The sequence below is a fragment of the Hyperoodon ampullatus genome (genome assembly GCF_949752795.1).
Source record: "Hyperoodon ampullatus genome assembly, chromosome: 6".
Classification (NCBI taxonomy): Eukaryota; Metazoa; Chordata; class Mammalia; order Artiodactyla; family Ziphiidae; genus Hyperoodon; species Hyperoodon ampullatus.
Genome location: NC_136919.1, coordinates 26,656,932 through 26,680,831, shown reverse-complemented (window position 1 = coordinate 26,680,831; position 23,900 = coordinate 26,656,932). Strand labels below are relative to the sequence as shown.

The 23,900-nt window shown below is 35.7% G+C and overlaps 1 protein-coding gene across 1 annotated transcript in view; it reads right to left on the bottom strand.

Moving 5' to 3' along the window:
- The window catches only part of STX17 (syntaxin 17), a gene marked incomplete at its 3' end in the record, with an annotated part of 81,901 nt that overhangs the window by 20,407 nt on the left and 37,594 nt on the right, over window positions 1-23,900 (bottom strand). Inside the window, exon 4 of the mRNA XM_079705720.1 lies at window positions 6,162-6,387. Coding sequence (XP_079561846.1) covers window positions 6,162-6,387 — 226 coding nt within the window. The remainder of the gene's footprint in view (window positions 1-6,161; window positions 6,388-23,900) is intronic.

Below are 23,900 nucleotides of genomic sequence, written 5' to 3'. Positions count from 1 at the left end.
AGTTTTGTCTTTCTCTTAAGATGAATATGGAACTTTTAAAAGGAGTGGGAGACTACTGGGAAGCTGAGGGTGCCATATCAGATTTCAGATTTAGAAAGGTAACCACAGCTGTAGTGTGAACAACAGATTAAGGATGGAGTTGAAAGGTGAAAACTTAAAGAGTGAAAAACCAGTTGGGAGGCTTTTCAATGTGTCTGGTGCAAAATGATGATGGTGTGCTCTAGGATAGTGGCAGTGGAAATGGATAGAAGAGATCTGAAGGTCTACTTCCCTTTGTCTTCCTTACTGCAAGCTCAAAACACCTTCCACTTTAATATTTTCTGAGCACCCATTATGTATTGTGTTGAGTACCAGGGATAAAAAAGTGAATACAAAGTAGCTGCTCTCAAGGAACTTATATTCTAGCAGAGAAGACATACAAAGAGACAATCCTAAAACAATAAGAGAGTGCACTGATATCTAGATAAATATAGATACATATAGTATTTATGGCATCTGACCTAGTTTGGTGTGGTGTGCACCTAACTAAAAAGGGTGATCTTTTCTACTAGCCTAAGAAGATAGGAATAGAAATTCTAGGTGGAGAGACCAGCATGAAAAAGGTCCTCTAAAAAAAAAAACCAAAAAAAAAACCCAATATAGCTTAATATGAAATCAGCAGTCTGGTCTTGCCAAAGCATAAAGTAAAAGACATACAATATAAAAGTGGTATTTTATAAAACTGCATTACTATTTTATGTTCAAAATTTGAGAATGTTTTACCTCTTGAGGAAAAAAACCCATTTGAATTGTTTAGGAAGGGCACAGTCAGTTGATTAAAAGTTAATTTGTAGGCTTATTAGAACTGACAGTGTTCTTTTAATTTTGAATCTTCACTGAAATGAGTACATTTCCCTACCTTAAAGAAAGAGCAAAAACATCAAAAACAAAATATGTTTTACATTACAACATATAGCAAATATCCAACATTTTAAAAGCTCTGATTTTTACAAATGCTTAAAAGAGTTATTTACCCTATGTCTTAAGTTATCACATAAAAATACTTCTCACTTCAAAGTAATTAATTACTCTAAGATCTTTCTTCTACTTAATATTGCTTTTGTAATAAGAGCTCCCAACTTCTTTAATAGGATGATGAATAATGATAACTGTTATCATTAACAGATCAAATGTAAAGCAGAACTTTATAAACATAACACCACTCAAAAGATTTTTTTAAGCCATAATCTTCATTCTGTTAGAGAAGATTCCAATGAAATATGCCAGGATATATAACAAAATAATTATTATTATCTTGATTACATAAATTCTTGATCTAAAAAATGAAGGGATGGGAAATGTTTGACATTTGAAGCAAACACAAAAGATTTCCCTCAGTGAAAAAATAAAAAATGTTTAAGTCATTTATGTTTCACTTGAAACCAAACTGCGTATGCATCTTAGTTCAAATGGAGTCTTAGAACAAAGAAATCTGTTCTCTTCCATGGAAAATCCTGCTGTAAACTTACAACTCGGAACATCACTAATCAATTCGAGGCGTGACTAACAATTGAGAAAGGAATCTTTTAATTTCTACAACTTCCGTAATTCATTTATTCCAGCTTGTATTAAAAATCACTATATCTCAGTGATCATCCATTGACTTTGAACTTTTACAAGTTGCTACAGACATGATGAGGCAAAACACAGAGATAGATTATAGCTGCAGGAAAGATGGCTGAAGAGTTCTTATCCTGCCCACAGAAGTCAAAATTGCTATTGTTTTACAGGACCTAACAATCTCAGTTCCATCCACTTGCAAACAACTGCAAGTGTAAAGGGCACGTGGACTATACGTACCACTCACCAGTGTTTTTCAAATTCTGTTTATAAAACATTATTGACTATAAACTCAAATAAACATTAAGATATTTTTAGTTCATGTGAAAAATAAGCTTAATAACATGGACATAAGACTTCTCCCTTCTCTCTAGGTGTCTAAACATATTCTCTCTCTGCCCCCCCACCTTTCTCCATACATCACGAAGGGCAATGATTCTAGTAAGAATTACAACACATATTTAAGGAATTTCTACTAAATTTTACTATATTAGAAAAAGTTCCATTATAAATCTAAGTTAATTCAAAAGCATTTCTTAAATTCTTTCATGTTCTAACAGCTTTAACATAGTGACATTATTTTACTGCTCATCTACATAAACCTACCCATCGAAATAAGATGACTTCTAAGTCATGGCTTAACTAAGCTGCAGAGGAGAATTTTTAAGAATATTAAAACCAATACAAAATACACCTTCTGAATAATATACAAAAGCATCTACATGATTTACAAAACTGTTCAATACAAGTGTATATATATACCTGTAATAAAATCTAATATTTCATTAAATTCAATATGCTGGTCTGAAGTTCCCAGCAGTTTAAAAGGTTGGATTCTTTCCTTTTGTGAATATTTGTTTAAAATGTAATAAGATTCTGTTTCTAATGCACTGATGAAGTGTGTGTGCTGGATGGGGAGTAAGAAAGAAAGATAGAGAGAAGCACTGGTTTGCTCTGTATGCCTTGATACACCTTTCTAAATACAAAACAAATGTGTAGGCTCATCACTTCTCTTGGTGGGAGGCAATATGCTAAAAATGAACTAGACACACAGGAGAGAAAGAAGGCAGTTTCTCAGATCAAGCAAGATCGGCAGAGAAGATTTGCTTTAGGAACTCTCAGAATCTGGACAAAAGAAACAGCAAAATCATCACAGCTTCCCCCTAAACTTAATAAGCTTCTTTCATTCTCCAGAGAACATAAAACATTCTATTCTACTTGTTATTTCTATCTGTAAATGGAAAACTATTTTTGTATTTTGATCTCAGTCATGGAAATGTGGCAACATTGCTCCTGAATCTCGATGTCTCCAACCAATTTATTTATAATCAGATTGAATTTTTAAAGGAAAAAGTATTTTAAGGCACTTAATTTCTGTGCAAATCAAACACATATTTTCTGTATAGGCTGTCATTACTATTATGAGTGCCTAAAGCAAAAATAAGAAAAAAAGAGAGCACAGGATAAAAACATGTAGAATGACAGAAAAGAGTCTACAGCTAGAAGACCACACATGGAGCAAACCCAGTTCTTACCCCACTATTAAAGTCTTACGTATTAGTTGCTCTCTTTTCGTTATTCTTCTTCTTTCCCACCCTCTCAATTACTTGTTAATAATATTTATGGATTTAACGCAACCTAGTAGAAACTTCACATTTGGTGAAATACTCAGGCATTGGGTGAGACAGTTAATTTTAACTGCTTAATGTTGGCAATGGATTCAAAGTCAAAGCACAATCTGACCAGCAGACAGTTCAGAATTTGAAACTATACACACTGTTTTAGGTATAATTTAGGTATCTGATTTTATAAATAGAATGACTGTTTTAATTAAATCAGCACTAGATGCAGAGATTTAATTTTGTAGTTTCTCTCAGTGGCAAGTGATTAGCTCTTTAGCTAATTTGGTATTCCATGAATTGAGAAGTTTGAGAACCAACAGAGTTGGAAAACAAATTTTACCTATTTCTTCTCCCTCATCCTCTGGCTCTGCCCTGATCTTCTTCACTTCCTCCGTACACATGCTTCCTCAAATTTTGCCAACATTTCTTTTTTAACACCAGTCAGCTCCCTACAGAGAAAGTTAATTGCCAGCAAACTGGGTAAACTACCTTTTTCTAATAATCACCCAATTCCTCTGATGACATATAAACCCAAATTTGTTGAGCCCAAACAATCCTACTGGTAGAAACACAAACAATGCAATACTAAAATGCAAATTAAAGCTAGAATACTTAAACAGAACTCAAAATTTTTGTTTTCTAGGGAATTGCTGGTGATAGCAATTCAAAACTAAATAGCAGGGCTTCCCTGGTGGTGCAGTGGTTGAGAGTCCACCTGCCGATGCAGGGGATGCGGGTTCGTGCCTCGGTCTGGGAAGATCCCACATGCCGCGGAGGGGCTAGGCCCGTGAGCCATGGCTGCTGAGCCTGCGCGTCCGGAGCCTGTGCTCCGCAACGGGAGAGGCCACAACAGTGAGAGGCCCGCATACCGCAAAAAAAACAAAAAAACAAACAAAACAAACTAAATAGCAGAAGAGACTGATGCCAGTGACTCTTTCCAGAAAATCCAACATTATCAGTGTTATTACTGTCATCACAACTGTCACAATGTCTGGTAGACAAGATGACTCCTTAATCTCATGGAACTTATAAGGCCCAGTTTCTCTATACACAAACATAAAGTATAGGTTTGCACTACATGGTAAGAACAGCATTCAGCTGCATCATTATGGAGGTGATAATTACATATGAACAAGATGATGCAAACAGTAACTACAAACTATCAAAAAGCATTCGTCCCAAACACTCTTCGACCAAGGTTGAGTGCTAACATTTCCTTCTCCCCAGAACAACACTTAAGGCAGTGTTGCTAGGTAGTGGTTATCGACAGAGTGAAGTGATTAGAGCACATCTGAAATTATAAAATTGTCTCTAAAAAGACGTTTATTCATTCATATTTCTAAAACATTTATTAATGGTCCACTATGTGCCAAGTACTATGTATTATGTGCTTAGGTACTAAGGAGGCAATAAAAGCAAGATTACCCAGAAACTCTGCATGATGGCCTAAATGTTTCTTCTATATTTTACAAAAATTTCCCTGTAAAACTGGATCATTAGCACTGAAAATACAGCGTTAAAAATAATCTGGTTTTGGGGCTTCCCTGGTGGCGCAGTGGTTGAGAGTCCGCCTGCCGATGCAGGGGACGCGGGTTCGTGCCCCGGTCTGGGAGGATCCCACATGCCGCGGAGCGGCTAGGCCCGTGAGCCATGGCTACTGGGCCTGCGCGTCCAGAGCCTGTGCTCCGCAACGGGAGAGGCCACAGCAGTGAGAAGCCCACGTAATGCAAAAAAAAAAAAAAAAAAAAAAAAAAAAAAAAAAATAATCTGGTTTTGGAGACAGGGAGTGATACAGGAGCCTCCTAACTCCTAGGTAAATAAAAAGAGGAAAACAGGTCAGCTGTAACATCTCTCAGATTGTATTCTAATTTGTAATTTATTTATACTGCATCTTTTCCATAAAGTTTTAAGGTGGCTTAGAACACATATAAACTGTAACAAGATGGCATAAATTAAAAAGAGAAACTCTAAAACAAAAACGGAAATACAAGGACAGCAATTATAAAACAAAGCCAAGAAAGTTCAAAATTTGGGCTTTTGCAAATTAAAAAATTTAGATTTAAGTATTCCAGTAAACAATTCAAGTAGAGAAATCTTATTAGTTATGCCATTCAATACCCAGAAGAATAAAAAAGATTAATTGGGGCTTCCCTGGTGGTGCAGTGGTTGGGAGTCCGCCTGCCGATGCAGGGGACACGGGTTCGTGCCCCAGTCCGGGAAGATCCCACATGCCGCAGAGCAGCTGGGCCTGTGAGCCATGGCTGCTGAGCCTGCGCGTCTGGAGCCTGTGCTCCACAATGCGAGAGGCCACAACAGTGAGAGGCCCGCGTACCGCAAAAAAAAAAAAAGATTAATTGCTTTGAAGTACTACTACCTATTAAACCAAGAATTGTTTTCAGGGTTCCTTACACTGACATTATACAATGCAATCAACAATTATCAATTACATCCTTAGAAGAGTTATCATGACAAGTTTCATTGGCCTCTTTTTTAGAGTATCAGTTCATAAAAGTTAATGGCATGACCCCAATGCAGACTTTTCTGGGAGACAGATCTAACATGCCCTCTGAAAACCAGAATGCCTAAGAAAGAAGCATGCCTACCTAGGCCACCCCTGCACCTGGAGATGAGGGAGGAGTACTCTGCAGACAAGGATGACATTCTCCTTAGGAAACATTTTACAATTTATTTTTAATATATGCACAAATAGGTACTTGAAGCCTTTAAATTCCTCACTATACAGCATAGCCTCAATTTTTTTACCCTGTAAAACTTTTAGGATATGCATTTCCAAGCACACTCAGGGTCCAAGAATTCAGCATACTGGACTAGGAGGTGATCCCTGGAGATTTATATATAATCTGCAATATCAATACAATGAGGTAAACTTAATTAACTGCATTACTATACTATGATCAAGAATAAGACTTAGTACATTACCACCAACAGTCATGGATCTGGTCAAAGAAGGCTGTAATAAAGTTTCTTCATCATTAAATTGTTTCTTAAGTTCTTCTACAGATTCCAGATGGAGTTGAAGAAATTCTGCTGTTGCTGCTGATGCTTCTTCTTTAACAGGATCTATCATTCTCTTCAGAAGTCCAAGGTCATCCTTTTGGACTTTCAAACAAAGTTTCTCCATTTCTCGGATATTGGAGCGGAGTTGCTGTAAAAGAAAAAAAAATCATTAAAGCCACCATCTCTTAATATAAAATATCTTTATTTTCAGAGGTAATTTGTGATAATGGCTTTCAATGGAAATCAGAAGTATTCTCTACAACATACAGTATGTATTAATACTTTTCTGTTTTTTCATGTCTCTGGCCAAATCCAGCTTCTTTAGAGCTCACATCCTCATACTCTGAATTTATTTAGCATTTTTTCCTTCATTAAATGTGATTATTACAAAGGTAACAAATGCTCTTCACAATAAATGAAACACTGCAGAAACACATCAAGAAAAACTTAATGACTTTTTATTTTATATTGGAGTATAGCTGATTAACAATGTTGTGTTAGTTTTCCCCACTTCACCAATCCTACCAATTCTCTTAACTCAGTCCTTTCACATACTTATTGCTCATACAAACATTAGCATATACAGCTTTTCTTTTTATAAAAAACGAATTACATTATGCACAATAATCTACAATGGACAAACTTCCAGTCCCCAACTTAACAATATCATAATGGATATCCCTCCTGGTCAATGACTGTACCATATTCCATAGTACTGATGTAGTATAATTTATTCGATCACTCCTCCAGTGATTAAAATCATTCATGTTGTTTCCAGTTTTTAGTTATTACAAACTATGAAACAAATGTACTAGACTATAAACCCTAATATATGGTAACAGTATATATTAGTGTTCTAGCATATACTATTATACTACCTTTTGTAGGAATGATTCCCCAAAGTTAGAGTACTCACTCAAATGATAATATGTATTTTTATTTCAATAGCTATTATCAGTTCTTCCTCAAAAGGCTTAACAACTCACACTACCACTAAAGTCTGAGTTTCCATTTCCCCATATACTGCCAGTACTACATGTTATCTCACTGTTGTTTTACTTTGAATTGCTCTCTGAAGTTGCTAGATTTTTATGAAATGACTTTCTCTGCTGTTAAAAATCACCTGTTGGCATAATTTATAAATTTTTCTCGAATGTATTGATATAATAAATTATGGGCAAATTTCATGGTATAGGGCCATTTTAATATTTCTGAGATAGACCCTCCTTGGTCAATATATACAAATTTTTAATACACTGTGGGATTCAATTTGCTAATATTTTATTTGGAATTTTAGTACATCTGTGTGAGTATATGAATGTGTGTGTGTGTGCATGGATGCATACATGAACAGTGTGTGTGTCTATACTATCTTCACTAGGTTTAAACGTATTCTAACAGGTTTAAGTTTGTGCTAGCTTCATAAAATAAACTGGGGAGCTTTTCATCTTTTTCAATGGTCTAGACTTTGAAAAACATAAAAACCAATTCTTCTTTCACAATTAAACAGAGCTTGTAAGAATGATCTATATATGATGCTTATTTTAAAATTACAGATCTCTAGTCATATAATATTTTAAATTCTTTTCCCCTAATGTACTTTCACAGACACTAATGCAAATCCTGTACAGTAGACAGAAAAGTATTGATTTCTTCAATTTTTCAAGTGCCTACTTTGAGTGAAATGATATAGTCCATATTATTACATTCCACATTATTACACATAGAGAAATAAAAACAAATTTGTTCAGGGGCTTCCCTGGTGGCGCAGTGGTTGGGAGTCCACCTGCCAATGCAGGGGACACTGGTTCGTGCCCCAGTCTGGGAAGATCCCACATGCCGTGGAGCGGCTGGGCCCGTGAGCCATGGCCGCTGAGCCTGCGTGTCCAGAGCCTGTGCTCCGCAACGGGAGAGGCCACAACAGTGAGAGGCCCGCGTACCACACACACAAAAAATTTGTTCAGGATTTACTTAATTATCTAGCAGCAAAGCTCAGGTTAAAACCCAGGTATTCTTACAAGTCCAGAAACCTTTCTATTAAACTATAACCATGATTCCTAGCTATACGGTACCTTAATACAATCTAAAGTATCTATTGTATTCTTAAAATTAAAGCTAATTCTGAAAAAAAAAGTTTAGCTACCACCTAAAGCATCTTGTAAGATTCTGTGGGTGAATCAAAAAGTTATACCTCTATCCTATCATGACTCTATACTTCATTTAACTTTATGTCCACTCTTATCATCCCCATGTGAGCTGGGAAACCTAAAGATAATTGGACTGTGGATTAAAAATATGTGATACATAAGCATTTTAGATGTAAAATTCACGGAACCCTAAGGGGCTTATGTGATCATTCAATTCAACTTCACAATTTTACAATATGGAAACTAGAGTCCAGCTGAACACAGTGGCAGAATTAGGACTAGAGTCTAGTTTTCAAGTCCTGGAAAAATATTGTCTCCTACACACCACCTCTTGGCTGTGTGATTCCTTTCTGGACTACAGTTAAAACTTGGTTATGTACTTGCTACATAGTTCATAGAGGTATTTTAGGCGATGTTACTTTGGAGAAGCATTAAGAAGTTTCTGCAGCTAATGAGCATTTGCCTCTGACATATTCTTCCCCTCTTACAGATGTTACATCCCCAGTCAAATTATGGTGTCTAGCTTTAAGAACTCTTTATTACTATGGGTGAAGGGAAAAATGTTAAAGGAGAGAAAGAAAATACCCATTTAACTATAAAATCTGATACTGTAATAACAAAAACACAAATAATGGCTAAATTTGTATCAACACTACTGTAAGTTGTCCATTATGCTAAGTGCTTTACCTTCTTTATCTTGTTTTACCTTCACAATTTATTTTTGAAATAGATATTACTGTTATTCTCATTCTACAGAAGAGAAAATTAAAAGCAAATTAAGAAAATATCCCAGGATTACATTTCTAGTAAAAAGTAAAGCCAGGAATCAAATTCAGGCTATAGAGCATGTGTTCTCAACAACTTTACTATATAGCTATACTATCCAAAAGAAATATAATACAAACCATAAATGCAAGCCATACACTATGTAATTTTAAATTTTCTAATAGTCACATTAAAAAAGTAAAAAGGAAGAGATGAATCAGTTTTAATATATTTTATTTAACCCAATGCATCCAAAACATTATCATTTCAACATGTAATTAATATAAAAATTATTAATGCAATATTTTACATGATTTTATTTGTAGTCAGTCTTAGAAATTTGGCATATATATTATATTCACAGCACATCTCAATTCAAACTAGCCACATTTTAAGTGCTCAACAATTATATGTGGCTAAGGGCTACTATATTGGACAGCTACTATATAGCTATAGAGTCTCTCTAAAGTTAATATGTGAAGAATATAAAGTAGGTGTTTCTGCTTCTGGCTATAGCAGGCTGGATAATTCAAAATAACCCTCCCATCAGTGACTACTTAAAAAGCTGAAACCAACATAAATCACAAAACAAACCAAAAGAAAAATAAATTCAAAAGCATCAAAAAGCAAACAAGATAGCGAGAAATTTGTAGGCCAAGAATTGGGCAAAGATGGAAATCCAGAGACGTGAGTCTTGAATTTAGGTCACATTTGCTTGAGGGTATCTGCTTACCAGAGTGCTTGACGGCCTCACAAATCTCAGGGTAAAATATCCAATGCCAGGACCTGCTAAGGATAAGCACTATGGTGCCTTGGGCTGGAATCTTAAAAGAACTGCACCCTAGGAGCACAGGTGATCCTGAAATAAATCAGCCCTTGCATGGACTGCAGTTTGGCTTCCTGTCTTTTGTGCAGCTAATATAAATCTTTATCTCTGAAATAGTATAAAGATAATCTTGGAAGTTAGTATCCCAGAGGCTTAGAAGAAGCAAATGAACATCCTCTCTGGAGGAAAATCATTCCTAGCTATCAATAACTTCCATAAATTATGTTTCAAATATAATGTCCACCAATCAAAGACAATCAAGCACATGAGGACATACACAACATAATGAAGAAACAGCAGAAACAACAGACAATTGAAACATCCAAAAGGACATCTAATAGGGGAATTAGCAAATGTGACTTATAAAACTATGGTTATTTTGTTCCAAGATATAAGTATCAAGCTTGAAAATTCAGGAGATAACCGGAAACTATAAAAAGCAAAATACAGATTTTAGAAAAGAATGAATATCATTTAAAAATAGAGTATACAATCCTTGTACACTGTTGGTGGGAATGTAATTTGGTACAGCCACTGTGAAAAACAGTATAGAGGTTTCTTAAAAAAATAAAAATAGAACTACCATATGACCCAGCAATTCCACTCCTGGATATATATCCAAAAAAAACCCAAAAACATTAATTTGAAAAGATACATGCACCCCACCCAGTATTCATAGCGACGTTATTTACAACTGCCAAGATATGGACCCAAAGTAAGTGTCCATCAACAGATGAATGAATAAAGAAGGTGTGGTATATATACTTAATGCAATACCAATCAGCCATGAAAAAGACCGAAATTTTTCCATTTGCAGCAACATGGATGGACTTGGAGGGCATTATGCTAAGTGAAATAAGTCAGACAGAGAAATACAAATATTGTATAACATCACTTACATGTGGAATCTAAAAAATGAAACAGACAAGTGAATATAACAAAAAAGAAGCAGACTCACAGATATAGAGAACAAACTAGTGATTACCATGGTAGGGGAGGGATGCGGGAACAGGAGGCACAAACTACTGGCTGTAAGATAGGCTCAAGGATGTACTGTGCAAAACAGGGTATATAGCCAATATTTTGTAATAACTGTAAATGGAAAGTAATCTTTAAAAATTGTATAAAAAAATAATGTTTTTAAAAATTAAAAAAAGACTATGCAAAAGAAAAATAATAAATGAGTTCAGCTGCATATTAGACCCAACTCAAGAACGACAGTAAATTGGAAAGTAGATAGGAAGAAACTATGTAAAACTATACAAAAAAGAAACAAACAAAGTAAAAAAAAAAATACAGAAGAGAAGGTAAGAGACATAGAGGATACAGTTAGAGAAGGGTACAGTATACATATATTTAGAATCCTAGAAGAAATGGACAGAAAATAAATTTGGATAGATAGTGACTGAGTTTCCAAAACTAAGAAAAGACATCAATCCACGTTTCAAGAAGGTCAACAAATCCTAAGAAAAGTATAGACAAAGAAAAATACACTTAGCCAAAAAAGAAAAAAAGAAGAGGTGGAGAACTGATGTCTCAAAAGGAGCTCAAAAGGAGTTAAAGACAATACAATCTCTTGAAAAATAGATCCACCACCTCAGAGGAACCACAGCTAATGTTACACATGCTGTAGTTGCCCTTCAAACAAGATGCATGTTTGCCGTGTTATGTAACATCTGGTTCTCTCACCCAACATGCCTGATCCAACTTTTTTCCTTCCAATCAATTACACCCTGTGATTTAATGTATAAATCCAAATTACATGTATCATTCATAAATATTCTAAAGGGTCTTACTTTGTTTACTATACATATCAGAATACTATACACTGCATTATAGAGTAAAAAGAAAAATTTACTTATAAAAAATGCAACCAAAATCCAAGTGTCATACCAACAAAAACACCAAATAAAACTTGAACAAAGGGGGAAAAAAGGCATTGTCACCCCCAGAAGACCAGAATAAAGACCAAAGAAACAGTAAGATTATAATTTAACTTCTTAAAGTAATAATGAAAGCCAGAAGACAGAACAATGATATATTCAAAGTATGAAAAGAAAATTCTATTAAAAGACTATATAATTCCAAAACTAACAGTGGAAAAAATGGATCAATAAAAAATACGAGATCAATCCAAAAGAAAGTGAGAGGACCGTCAAGATGGCGGAGGAGTAAGACGTGGAGATCAACTTCCTCCCCACAAATACATCAAAAATACATCTACATGTTGAACAGTTCCTACAGAACACCTACTGAATGCTGGCAGAAGACCTCAGACTTCCCAAAAGGCAAGAAACTCCCCAGGTACCTGGCCGTGTGGCTGACAGGGTCTTGGTGCTCTGGCCGGGTGTCAGGCCTAAGCCTCTGACATGGGAGAGCAGAGTTGAGGACACTGGACCACCAGAGACCTCCCAACCCCATGTAATATCAGTGAGAGCACTCCCAGAGATCTCTGTCTCAACGCTAAGACCCAGCTCCACTCAATGACCCGCAAGCTCCAGTGCTGGACACCCCATGCCAAACAACTAGCAAGACAGGAACACAACCCCACCCATTAGCAGAGAGGCTGCCTAAAATCATAATAAGCTCACAGACACACCAAAACACACCACTGGACGTGGTCCTGCCCAGCAGAAAGACAAGATCCAGCCTCATCCACCTGAACACAGGCACCAGGCCCCTCCACCAGGAACCCTACACAACCCACTGAACCAAGCTTACGCACTGGGTACAGACACAAAAAACAATGGGAACTACGAACGTGCAGCCTGCGAAAAGGAGACTCCAAACACAGTAAGTTAAGCAAAATGAGAAGACAGAGAAATACACAGCAGATGAAGGAGCAAGGTAAAAACCCACCAGACCAAACAACTGAAGAGCAAATAGGCAGTCTACCTGAAAAAGAATTCAGAGTAATGAGAATAAAGATGATCCAAAATCTTGGAAATAGAATAGAGAAAATACAAGAAATGTTTAAAAAGGAACTAGAAGAACTAAACAGCAAACAATGATGAACAACACAATAAATGAAATTTAAAATTCTCTAGAAGGAATCAATAGCAGAATAACTGAAGCAGAAGAACGGATAAGTGACCTGGAAGATAAAATAGTGGAATAAACTGCCACAGAACAGAATAAAGAAAAAAGAATGAAAAGAATTGAGGACAGTCTGAGAGACCTCTGGGACAACTTTAAACACACCAACATTCGAATTATAGGGCCCAGAAGAAGAAGAGAAAAAGAAAGGGACTGAGAAATATTTGAAGAGATTATACTTGAAAACCGCCCTAATATGGGAAAGGGAATAGTCAGTCAAGTCCAGGAAGTGCAGAGAGTCCCATACAAGATAAATCCAAGGAGAAACATGCCAAGACACATATTAATCAAACTATCAAAAATTAAATACAAAGAAAAAACATTAAAAGCAGCAAGGAAAAGCAACAAATATCATACAAGGGAATCACCATAAGGTTAACAGCTGATCTTTTAGCAGAAATTGCAAGACAGAAGGGTGTGGCAGGACATATTTAGAGTGATGAAAGGGAAAAATGTACAACCAAGATGACTCTACCCAGCAAGGATCTCATTCAGATTCGACAGAGATATTAAAACCTTTACAGACAGGCAAAAGCTAAGAGAATTCAGCACCACCAAACCAGCTTTACAACAAATGCTAAAGGAACTTCTCTAGGCAGGAAACACAAGAGAAGGAAAACACCTACAATAACAAACCCAAAACAATTAAGAAAGTGGTAACAGGAACACACATATTGATAATTACCTTAAACATAAATGGATTAAATGCTCCAACCAAAAGACAGAGACTGGCTGAATGGATACAAAAACAAGACCCATATATATGCTGTCTACAAAAGACCCACTTCAGACATAGGGACACATACCGACTGAAATAGAGGGGATGGAAAAAGATATTCCATATGGAAATCAAAACAAAGCTGGAGTAGCAATTCTCATATCAAACAAAATAGACACTATTACAAGAGACAAAGAAGGACACTACATAATGATCAAGGGATCAATCCAAGAAGATACAACAATGGTAAATATTTATGCACCCAACATAGAAGCACCTCAATACATAAGGCAAATGCTAACAGCCATAAAAGGGGAAATGACAGTAACACAATCATAGTAGGGGATATTAACACCCCACTTTCACCAATGGACAGATCATCCAAAATGAAAGTAAATAAGGGAACACAAGCTTTAAATGACACATTAAACAAGATGGACTTAATTGATATTTATAGGACATTCCATCCAAAAACAACAGAATACACTTTCTTCTCAAGTGCTCATGGAACATTCGCCAGGACAGATATCTTGAGTCACAAATCAAGCCTTCGTAAATTTAAGAAAATTGAAATCATATCAAGGATCTTTTCTGACCACAAAGCTATGAGACTAGATATCAATTACAGGAAAAAAAACTGTAAAAAGTACAAACACATGGAGGCTAAACAGTACACTACTAAATAACCAAGAGATCACTGAAGAAATCAAAGAGGAAATCCAAAAATACCTAGAAACAAATGACAATGAAAACACGACGACCCAAAACCTATAGTATGCAGAAAAAGCAGTTCTAAAAGTGAAGTTTACAGCAATACAATCCTACCTCAAGAAACAAGAAACATCTCAAATAAACAACATAACCTTACACCTAACGCAATTAGACAAATAAGAACAAAAAAACCCCAAAGTTAGCAGAAGGAAAGAAATCATAAAGATCAGATGAGAAATAAATGAAAAAGAAATGAAGGAAACGATAGCAAAGATAAATAAAAATAAAAGCTGGTTCTCTGAGAAGATAAACAAAATTGATAAACCATTATTCAGACTCATCAAGAAAAAAAAGGTAAAAGACTCAAATCAGTAGAATTGGAAATGAAAAAGGAGAAGTAACAACTGACACTGCAGAAATACAAAAGATCATGAGAGATTACTACAAGCAACTCTATGCCAATAAAATGGACAACCTGGAAGAAATGGACAAATTCTTAGAAAACCACAACCATCTGAGACTGAACCAGGAACAAATAGAAAATATAAACAGACTAATCACAAGCAATGAAATTGAGACTGTGAATAAAAATCTTCCAACAGGGGCTTCCCTGGTGACGCAGTGGTTGAGAGTCCGCCTGCCGATGCAGGGGACACAGGTTCATGCCCCGGTCCGAGAAGATCCCACATGCCGCGGAGTGGCTGGGCCCGTGAGCCATGGCCGCTGAGCTTGCGCATCCGGAGCCTGTGCTTTGCAACGGGAGAGGCCACCAACAGTGAGAAGCCCGCGTACCGCAAAAAAAAAAAAAAAAAAAAATCTTCCAACAAACAAAAGCCCAGGACCAGATGGATTCACGGGAGAATTCTATCAAACATTTAGAGAAGAGCTAACACCCATCCTTCTCAAACTCTTCCAAAATATATCAGAGGGAGGAACACTCCCAAACTCATTCTACGAGGCCACCATCACCCTGATACCAAAACTAGACAAGGATGTCACACACAAAAAAAACTACAGGGCAATATCACTGATAAACATACATGCAAAAATCCTCAGCAAAATATTAGCAAACAGAATCCAACAGCACATTAAAAGGATCATACAACATGATCAAGTGGGGTTTATCCCAGGAATGCAAGGATTCTTCAATATACGCAAATCAATCAATGTGATATACCATATTAACAAACTGAAGGAGAAAAACCATATGATCATTTCAATAGATGTAGAAAAAGCTTTCAATAAAATTCAACACCCATTTATGACAAAAACCCTCCAGAAAGTAGGCATAGAGGGAACTTTCCTCAACATATTAAAGGTCATATATGACAAACCTACAGCCAACATCGTTCTCAATGGTGAAAAACTGAAACCATTTCCACCAAAATCAGGAACAAGACAAGGTTGCCCACTCTCACCACTATTATTTAACATAGTTTTGGAAGTATCGGCCACAGCAATTAGAGAAGAAAAAGAAATAAAAGGAATCCAAATTGGAAAAGAAGAAGTAAAACTGTCACTGTCTGCAGATGACAAGATACTATACATAGAGAATCCTAAAGATAGTACCAGAAAACTACTAGAGCTAATCAGTGAATTTGGTAAAGTAGCAGGATACGAAATTAAGGCACAGAAATCTCTTGCATTCCTATACACTAATGATGAGAAATCTGAAAGATAAATTAAGGAAACACTCCCATTTACCACTGTAACAAAAAGAATAAAATACCTAGGAATAAACCTACCTAAGGAGACAAAAGACCTGTATGCAGAAAACTGTAAGACACTGATGAAGGAAATTAAAGATGATACAAACAGATGGAGAGATATACCATGTTCTTGGATTGGAAGAATCAACATTGTGAAAATGACTATACTACCCAAAGCAATCTACAGATTCAATGCAATCCCTATCAAACTACCAATGGCATTTTTCACTGAACTAGAACAAAAAAATTCACAACTTGTACAGAAACACAAAAGACCCTGAATAGACAAAGCAATCTTGAGAAAGAATGCAGCTGGAGGAATCAGGCTCCCTGATTTCAGAGTATACTACAAAGCTACAGTAATCAAGACTGTATGGTACTGGCACAAAAACAGAAATATAGATCAATGGAAGGGATGTGGGAACAGATGTATATGTATGACTGATTCACTTTGTTATAAAGCAGAAACTAATAATTTAAAAAAAAGAAAGAAAGCCCAGAGGTAAACCCACACACATATGGTCACCTTATCTTTGATAAAGGAGGCAAGAATACACAATGGAGAAAAGACAGCCTCTTCAATAAGTGGTGCTGGGGAAACTGGACAGCTACATGTAAAAGAATGAAATTAGAACACTCTGTAACACCATACACAAAAATAAACTCAAAATGGATTAAAGACCTAAATGTAAGGCCAGACACTATAAAACACTTAGAGGAAAAGATAGGCAGAACACTCTATGACATAAATCACAGCAAGATCCTTTTTGACCCACCTCCTAGAGAAATAGAAATAAAAACAAAGATAAACAAATGGGACCTAATGAAACTTAGAAGCTTTTGCACAGAAAAGGAAACCATAAAAAAGATGAAAAGACAACCCTCAGAATGGGAGAAAATATTTGTAAATGAAGCAACAGACAAAGGATTAATCTCCAAAATAAACAAACAGCTCATGAAGCTCAATATCAAAAAAAACAAACAACCCAATCCAAAAAACCCAATCCAAAGCTCAATATCAAAAAAAACAAACAACCCAATCCAAAAATGGGCAGAAGACCTAAATAGACATTTCTCCAAAGAAGATATACAGACTGCCAACAAACACATGAAGGGATGCTCAACATCACTAATCGTTAGAGCAATGCAAATCAAAACTATAATGAGGTATCATCCCACACCGGTCAGAATGGTCATCATCAAAAAGTCTACAAACAATAAATGCTGGAGAGGGTGTGGAGAAAAGGCAATGTTGGTGGAAATGTAAATTGATACAGCCACTATGGAGAACAGTATGGAGTTTCCTTAAAAAACTACAAATAGAACTACCATATGACCCAGCAATCCCACTACTGGGCATATACCCTGAGAAAACCATAATTCAAAAAGAGTCATGTACCAAAATGTTCATAGCAGCCCTATTTACAATAGCCTGCAGATGGAAACAACCTAAGTGTCCATCATCGGATGAATGGATAAAGAAGATTTGGCACAAATATACAATGGAATATTACTCAGCCATAAAAAGAAACGAAATTGAGCTATTTGTAATGAGGTGGATGGACCTAGAGTCTGTCATACAGAGTGAAGTAAGTCAGAAAGAGACAAATACCGTATGCTAACACATATATATGGAATTTAAGGGAAAAAAATGTCATGACGAACCTAGGGGTAAGACAGGAATAAAGAAATAGACCTACTGGAGAATGGACTTGAGGATATGGGGAGGGGGAAAGGTAAGCTGTGACAAAGCGAGAGAGTGGCATAGACATATATACACTAACAAACGTAAAATAGATAGCTAGTGGGAAGCAGCCACATAGCACAGGGAGATCAGCTCAGTGCTTTGTGACCACCTAGAGGGGTGGGATAGGGAGGGTGGGAGGGAGGGAGACACAAGAGGGAAGAGATATGGGAACATATGTATATGTATAACTGACTCACTTTGTTATAAAGCAGAAACACACCACTGTAAAGCAATTATACTCCAATAAAGATGTAAAAAAAATGCCATAGTAATTAAGACAGTGTGGTAATGGTGCAAGAACAGACAAATACACCAATGAAACCACCCAGTAACAACCCAAACACATGTGCACTGAATTTATGACAAGGGTGGCAGTGCTAGGAAAAACGATCTTTCCAAAACATGGTGCTTGATTATTCAGGTATCCACATGGAAAAAAATAAAACTGGATACACCACCTCACACCATACACAATAATCAACTAGATGGATTATAGACCTAAATGTGAAAGGCAAAACAATAGAAGAATATCTTCACAATGCTGGGGTAGGAAAGACCTCTTAAATGTGGCACAAAAAGCATCAACCATAAAAGACTGATAACCTTAACTATATTAAGTGAACTTCTAGTCATCAAGGGATACAGCCCAGATAGTGAAAAGGTTAACCACTGAGTGTTAGAAGGCAATTGCAACACACATACTGATAGAGAGCCCTTACAAATCAGTAAGAAAAAGATGAACAACCTGTAGAAATGTGGGCAAGTACCCTAAATGGGCACATCTCATAAGTAATATTGTTACTTGATCTCACTAATAATCAGGTAAATGTACATTAAACCATAATTAGTTACCCACCAGAACAGCTAAAATTAAAATCCGACTTCACTAAATATTGGTGAGGATATGGCACCCACGGGAACTCATGTTTACTGCTGGAAGGGGTGTAAAACTAGTACAGTTATTTTGGAAAATACTGATAGTTTGGCATTATCCACTATAGTTGAAAATAGGATGCCCAATGAACCAGCAGTTCCAGTTCTAGGAATATACTCAACAGAAATATATGTTCATGTGTACCAGTAAACATACAGAAGAATGTTAATAGCATTTGTAACAGAAACTGAAAACAACCCAAACATTAATCAACTGTCGATGGATATTCCAATGTATTTCATACAATGGAATACATACAACAATGAAAATGAATGAACTAGTGTTATAGGCAATAATGTAGGTAAATTTCAAGCCAAATATAAAGATATATTGTTTAGTTCAATTTGTATGATGTTCAAACCCAGACTAAATTAAACTATAGTCTTAATGACGTATTTTGGTGGTAAAACCATACAGAAGAACCAAGTAGCAGTTACCATACAAATCAAGACGGTGATTACTTTTGCAGGGAGACGTGTTTATAAGTGGGAAGAGGCTATAAGGGGATTCTAGGATGCTGGTAATTGTCTATTTCTTGATCTGAGTAGTGGTTACATGAGTATTCACAGTACAATAACTTGTTCAGGTTTATATTTATGCTTAATGAATTTTTATAGCATGTATATTATATTTCATAATAGAAAGTTACAATAATAGTTTTAGAAATTTTTATTATAATATTTTCCACAAAGTAGCAAAGTGGTGGTCCAACAACAGGGATCTCCAACTATCAAGAAACCAGCTAGAACTTGCCGAGGAAAGCATAATATAAGTCACTAGCATATGAAACATTTCATCTTCCATTAGTTGGAAGAAATAATGAAAGGAACTACTTTTTGGGAATTAATTCTGACACAGAAGCATAAAATAGTAAAGTGGAAATGAAAACCATGAGAAAGCAACCTTGCCATCTTGGAGTTCATAAGAGTTACAAAAAGGAATACTGGAAACAGTGATACTTTAGGGAAGTGAGTCAAGTTTAGAGAAAATACTTGTATGATGCCATAGCAGAGATTATATTGTAATAGGAAAACATTTTGTAAAAGAGAGTTTCTAAAAAGTAAAAATTCTGACACTATAAAAAAAAGTTAAAAGTTAATCAGATAATGAAGAAAAGTGACATCTTAAAAAAATCCAATATGATTGGGTAAGGTGTGCTATAAGTTCAGAATTTTAAGATACTTCTTTAAAAAAAAAAAAGGAATGAAAAGAAAGGCATGTAAACAAGGATGAATACAAAAGAGTGATGTGAAACGAGGAGAACCATGTAAGTAAGAGCCCAAAATGAGCAGAGGCTGGCGAAAAATGTTAAGAACAATAAAAAAGATTTTTAAAAATGCATGTAGGGCAAGAGGAACAAGAAAGAAGGTACAGGCCTACTGCTTGGGGCAGATGGTATAATGTTAGCAGACAATACAGAGAAAGCAGAACTACTTAACTCCTATTTTGCTTTTGATTTTCCATTAAGAAGAAATATTCAAAATTGAAAGGGGCATAAGAAACATGCTCAAAGGACACTTGAAACATCTTACTGTAAGGATCTACACGGACTTCATGAAGGAGGTGAGATTTGAGCCACTCCTGATGAATAATACTGAAAAAACAGAACTTACTAAACAGAAAGAATAAATCAGGAAAAGATAGAGGTGGAGTAGAAAGGTAGAAGACTTCTAAATACTGTATTTCATCAATCTGAGGACACAACATCTTTCCCACATTTTGACATCTCTGAAATTGGAATGTATCTTAAAATAGATGGTTAAAAAAAAGCACTGTGCTATACTTAACTGGCAGCACTTTTCTCTCTTAGAGGTACACAAAATACTGGTGTATCTTACAAGTGATGGTAACTTAGATTCAATTTCCTCCCTGAGGTTCTATAGTTCCAATCAGAGTAAAGGCATAGATACTATAGGTATACTCTGCCAATCAGAGTAGAGGCATAGGTACTATACCTATTTAAAAAGGGCGGGGGGGCGGGATCCTAAATCCTGATTAATCGGCTCACAGATATTTCAAGGCAAAATTTAAGTTTAAATTCCTCTAAAGTCATAATAACCTAAAACAATTTACCTCCTAACAGCATTCACTTTGGAATCTACTCTTCTATCTTCTCTTCTGTTCTCTACCTGGCCTTGCTCCTGTCTAATCTTTTCTTCTTTTTTCCTAACTTTTGTCTACTATCCTCACTTCTCCCTCTCTCCTCCTTGTTCCCTCTCTTTTCTATTGCTTCTCCCTTTAAAATTTTCTTTTAAAAAATTTAAAAGTAGCTCAAGAATTCTATATTTCTCCTAGTAAAATCATGAAAGTCACATTCTACTTCTACCAGTTCCATGTCTGACTTTCTTTGTATTTACACTACCTATGGAACTAGGATAGACTCTGTAGAGCAGTATCTTTCCAAATGTGGTCTGACATCTACTGAATCAGAATCTTTAAGGCAAGTCCCAGAAATCTGTGTTCTCAGCAAGTTCTGCATCACCACTGCTACAGAGACTAGGCTGACCAAGTTTCTATAAAAGCCAAGTTAATGTTCTTCATTGAATTATTACAGTAGTTACAATTTCAACTTTTTCACTGTTTCAAAAGTTGATCACAAAATCTTTCTTATTCCTAATGATTTCTTATCTCAGAGAATAAAACTGTTAAACCTATTCTACTTGTAGTTTCAAAATGTAATAATAGATAGACTTCTGCTTCTGCAGAGTGTGTAGAACAGAGTACTGGAGAGGAGAGAGCTGTACAGAAAGAGAATGCTGGAGATACGCAGAAGGGTAACTCTCAAGTATTTGGCAAAGAACTGATCAGAACATGTATGTGAGGAAACTACTCAAGGCTGGAGAAAAAAATCATCCCAAAGGATTAGAGGGAACAGTGCCCATCACTCATTCAAAGCTGGAAAGAGTGTCTGTTCCCTCCAGCTAAACTGGAAAAACTCTTAATTCATAGGGCATTAGACAGAGCACTCAGAAAGGTTTTTACTTCAGTAGTGGGGAAATAATTAGCCCTAGACAAGCATTGCTCCAATCAAGCTTAGTAAGCCATAAAAGCAAGGCCCAAAAGGATCAAACTGTTTCCAAGTAACTTAACTATATTCCAGAACAAAGCTCAAGAAGATTTATAGGAATATGAAAATATCTAGCATCCAGCCATGGAAAGGTAACCCAAGCAAAGACCACCAGACATACAAAGAGAGAGGAAAATATGGCTTATAATGAAGACAATAATCAATCAATTGAAACTGACCCAGAATTGACATTGACGTTAGAATTAGCAGAGCATATTAAAACTATTATAATTGTATTCCATATGTTCAAAAAGTAGAGACATGGAAGATATTAAAATAAACCCAAATCAAAATTCTAGAGTTGAAAATTACAATATGAGATAAAAAATACACTGAATGGAATAACAGATTAGACATGGCTGCTGCTAAGACTAGTGAACATGAAGGCATAGAAAAAGAAACTATACAAAATGAAACACACAGAGGAAACAGAATCCAAAAGAATTTAAAAGAGCATCAGTGAGCTGTGAGATAACTTCAAGTAGCATAGCATATGTGTAATTAGAGTCCCTGAAGGAGAATAGAGATTGGAGGGGACAGAAAAATATTGAAGAAATAATGGCCAAAAATTTTCCTAATTTGATGCAAACTATAAAAGAAGAGATCCAAGAAGCTCAATAAATTCGAAGCACAACAAACATGAAGAAAACTCCACCAAGGCCCATAATAATCAAAGTGCTCAAAACCAGTTATAAAGGGAAAATGTAGAAGTACGCAGAGGAAAAAGACATATTACATACGGAGGAATAAAAATAAGAATAAAACAGATTTCTCATTGGAAATAGTGCAACTGAAAAGACAGTTGAACATCTGTAAAGTACTGAAAGAAAAAATTCAATATGGAATTCTATATACAGAAAAATTCCTTTTGAAAACAGAGGCCAGATGAAGCCTTTTTAGATAGATACACAAAGGAATTTATCAACAGCAGAACTGCACTCTAAGAAATGTTAAAGGAAGTCTTTCAGGCAAAAGGAAAATTACACCACAGGGAAATATGGGCTTACACAAAGGCATTAAGCACACCAAAAATGGAAATGACAGAAGTAAACAGGTAAGATTTTCCCCCTTTAATATCTAAATCACTTGAAAAAGACAACTGTTTAAACATTATTAAGTATATAACACATGTATAAGTAAAAGATATGACAACAATGGCATAAAGACTGGGAGGGGAGAAGAAGTATATTGTAAATTTCTTAAACATGTGAAATAGTAGAATCTCACTTGAAGATAAACTATAATAAGAGGTATACTATAAACCCTAAAATAACCACTAAAAAAACAAAGAGTTAAAGCCAGCAAAACAAGAAAGAAGACAAAATGGAATAAAAAATACTGAATTAATTCAATATGAAACAGAAACATCATTACTCAAATGAAAATTAAAACAACAATGAGATACCACTACAGACCTATTAGAATGGCTATAATTAAAAAGGCTAACCATATTAAGTGTTGGCAAGGATATGAAGGAACTGGTGGGAATATAAAATGGTACAATTATTTTGGAAAACAGCTTGGCAGTTCTTAGAAAGGTGAAGAATATGACCCAGTCATTCCATTCATAAGTATTTATCCAAGAGAAATGAGATCCTTTTTCCATACAAAGTCTTGTATTCAAATGTTCATAGTAGCGTTATTTGTAGTAGCCAAAAACTGGAAATACCCAAATGTTCATCAACAGACGAATGGATAAACAAACTGTGGTATATCCATACAACAGAGTATCTACTCAACAATAAAAAGCCATGAAATACTGATACACATTACAACATGGATGAACCTCAAAATATACACGCAGAGTGAAAGAAACCAGACAAAAAAGAAGTACATATTGTATGATTCTATTTATATAAAATTCTAGAAAATTCAAACTAATGTATAGTGACAGAAAGCAGGTCAATGGTTGCTTGAGTAGTGAGGGTGTATGTGCATGTG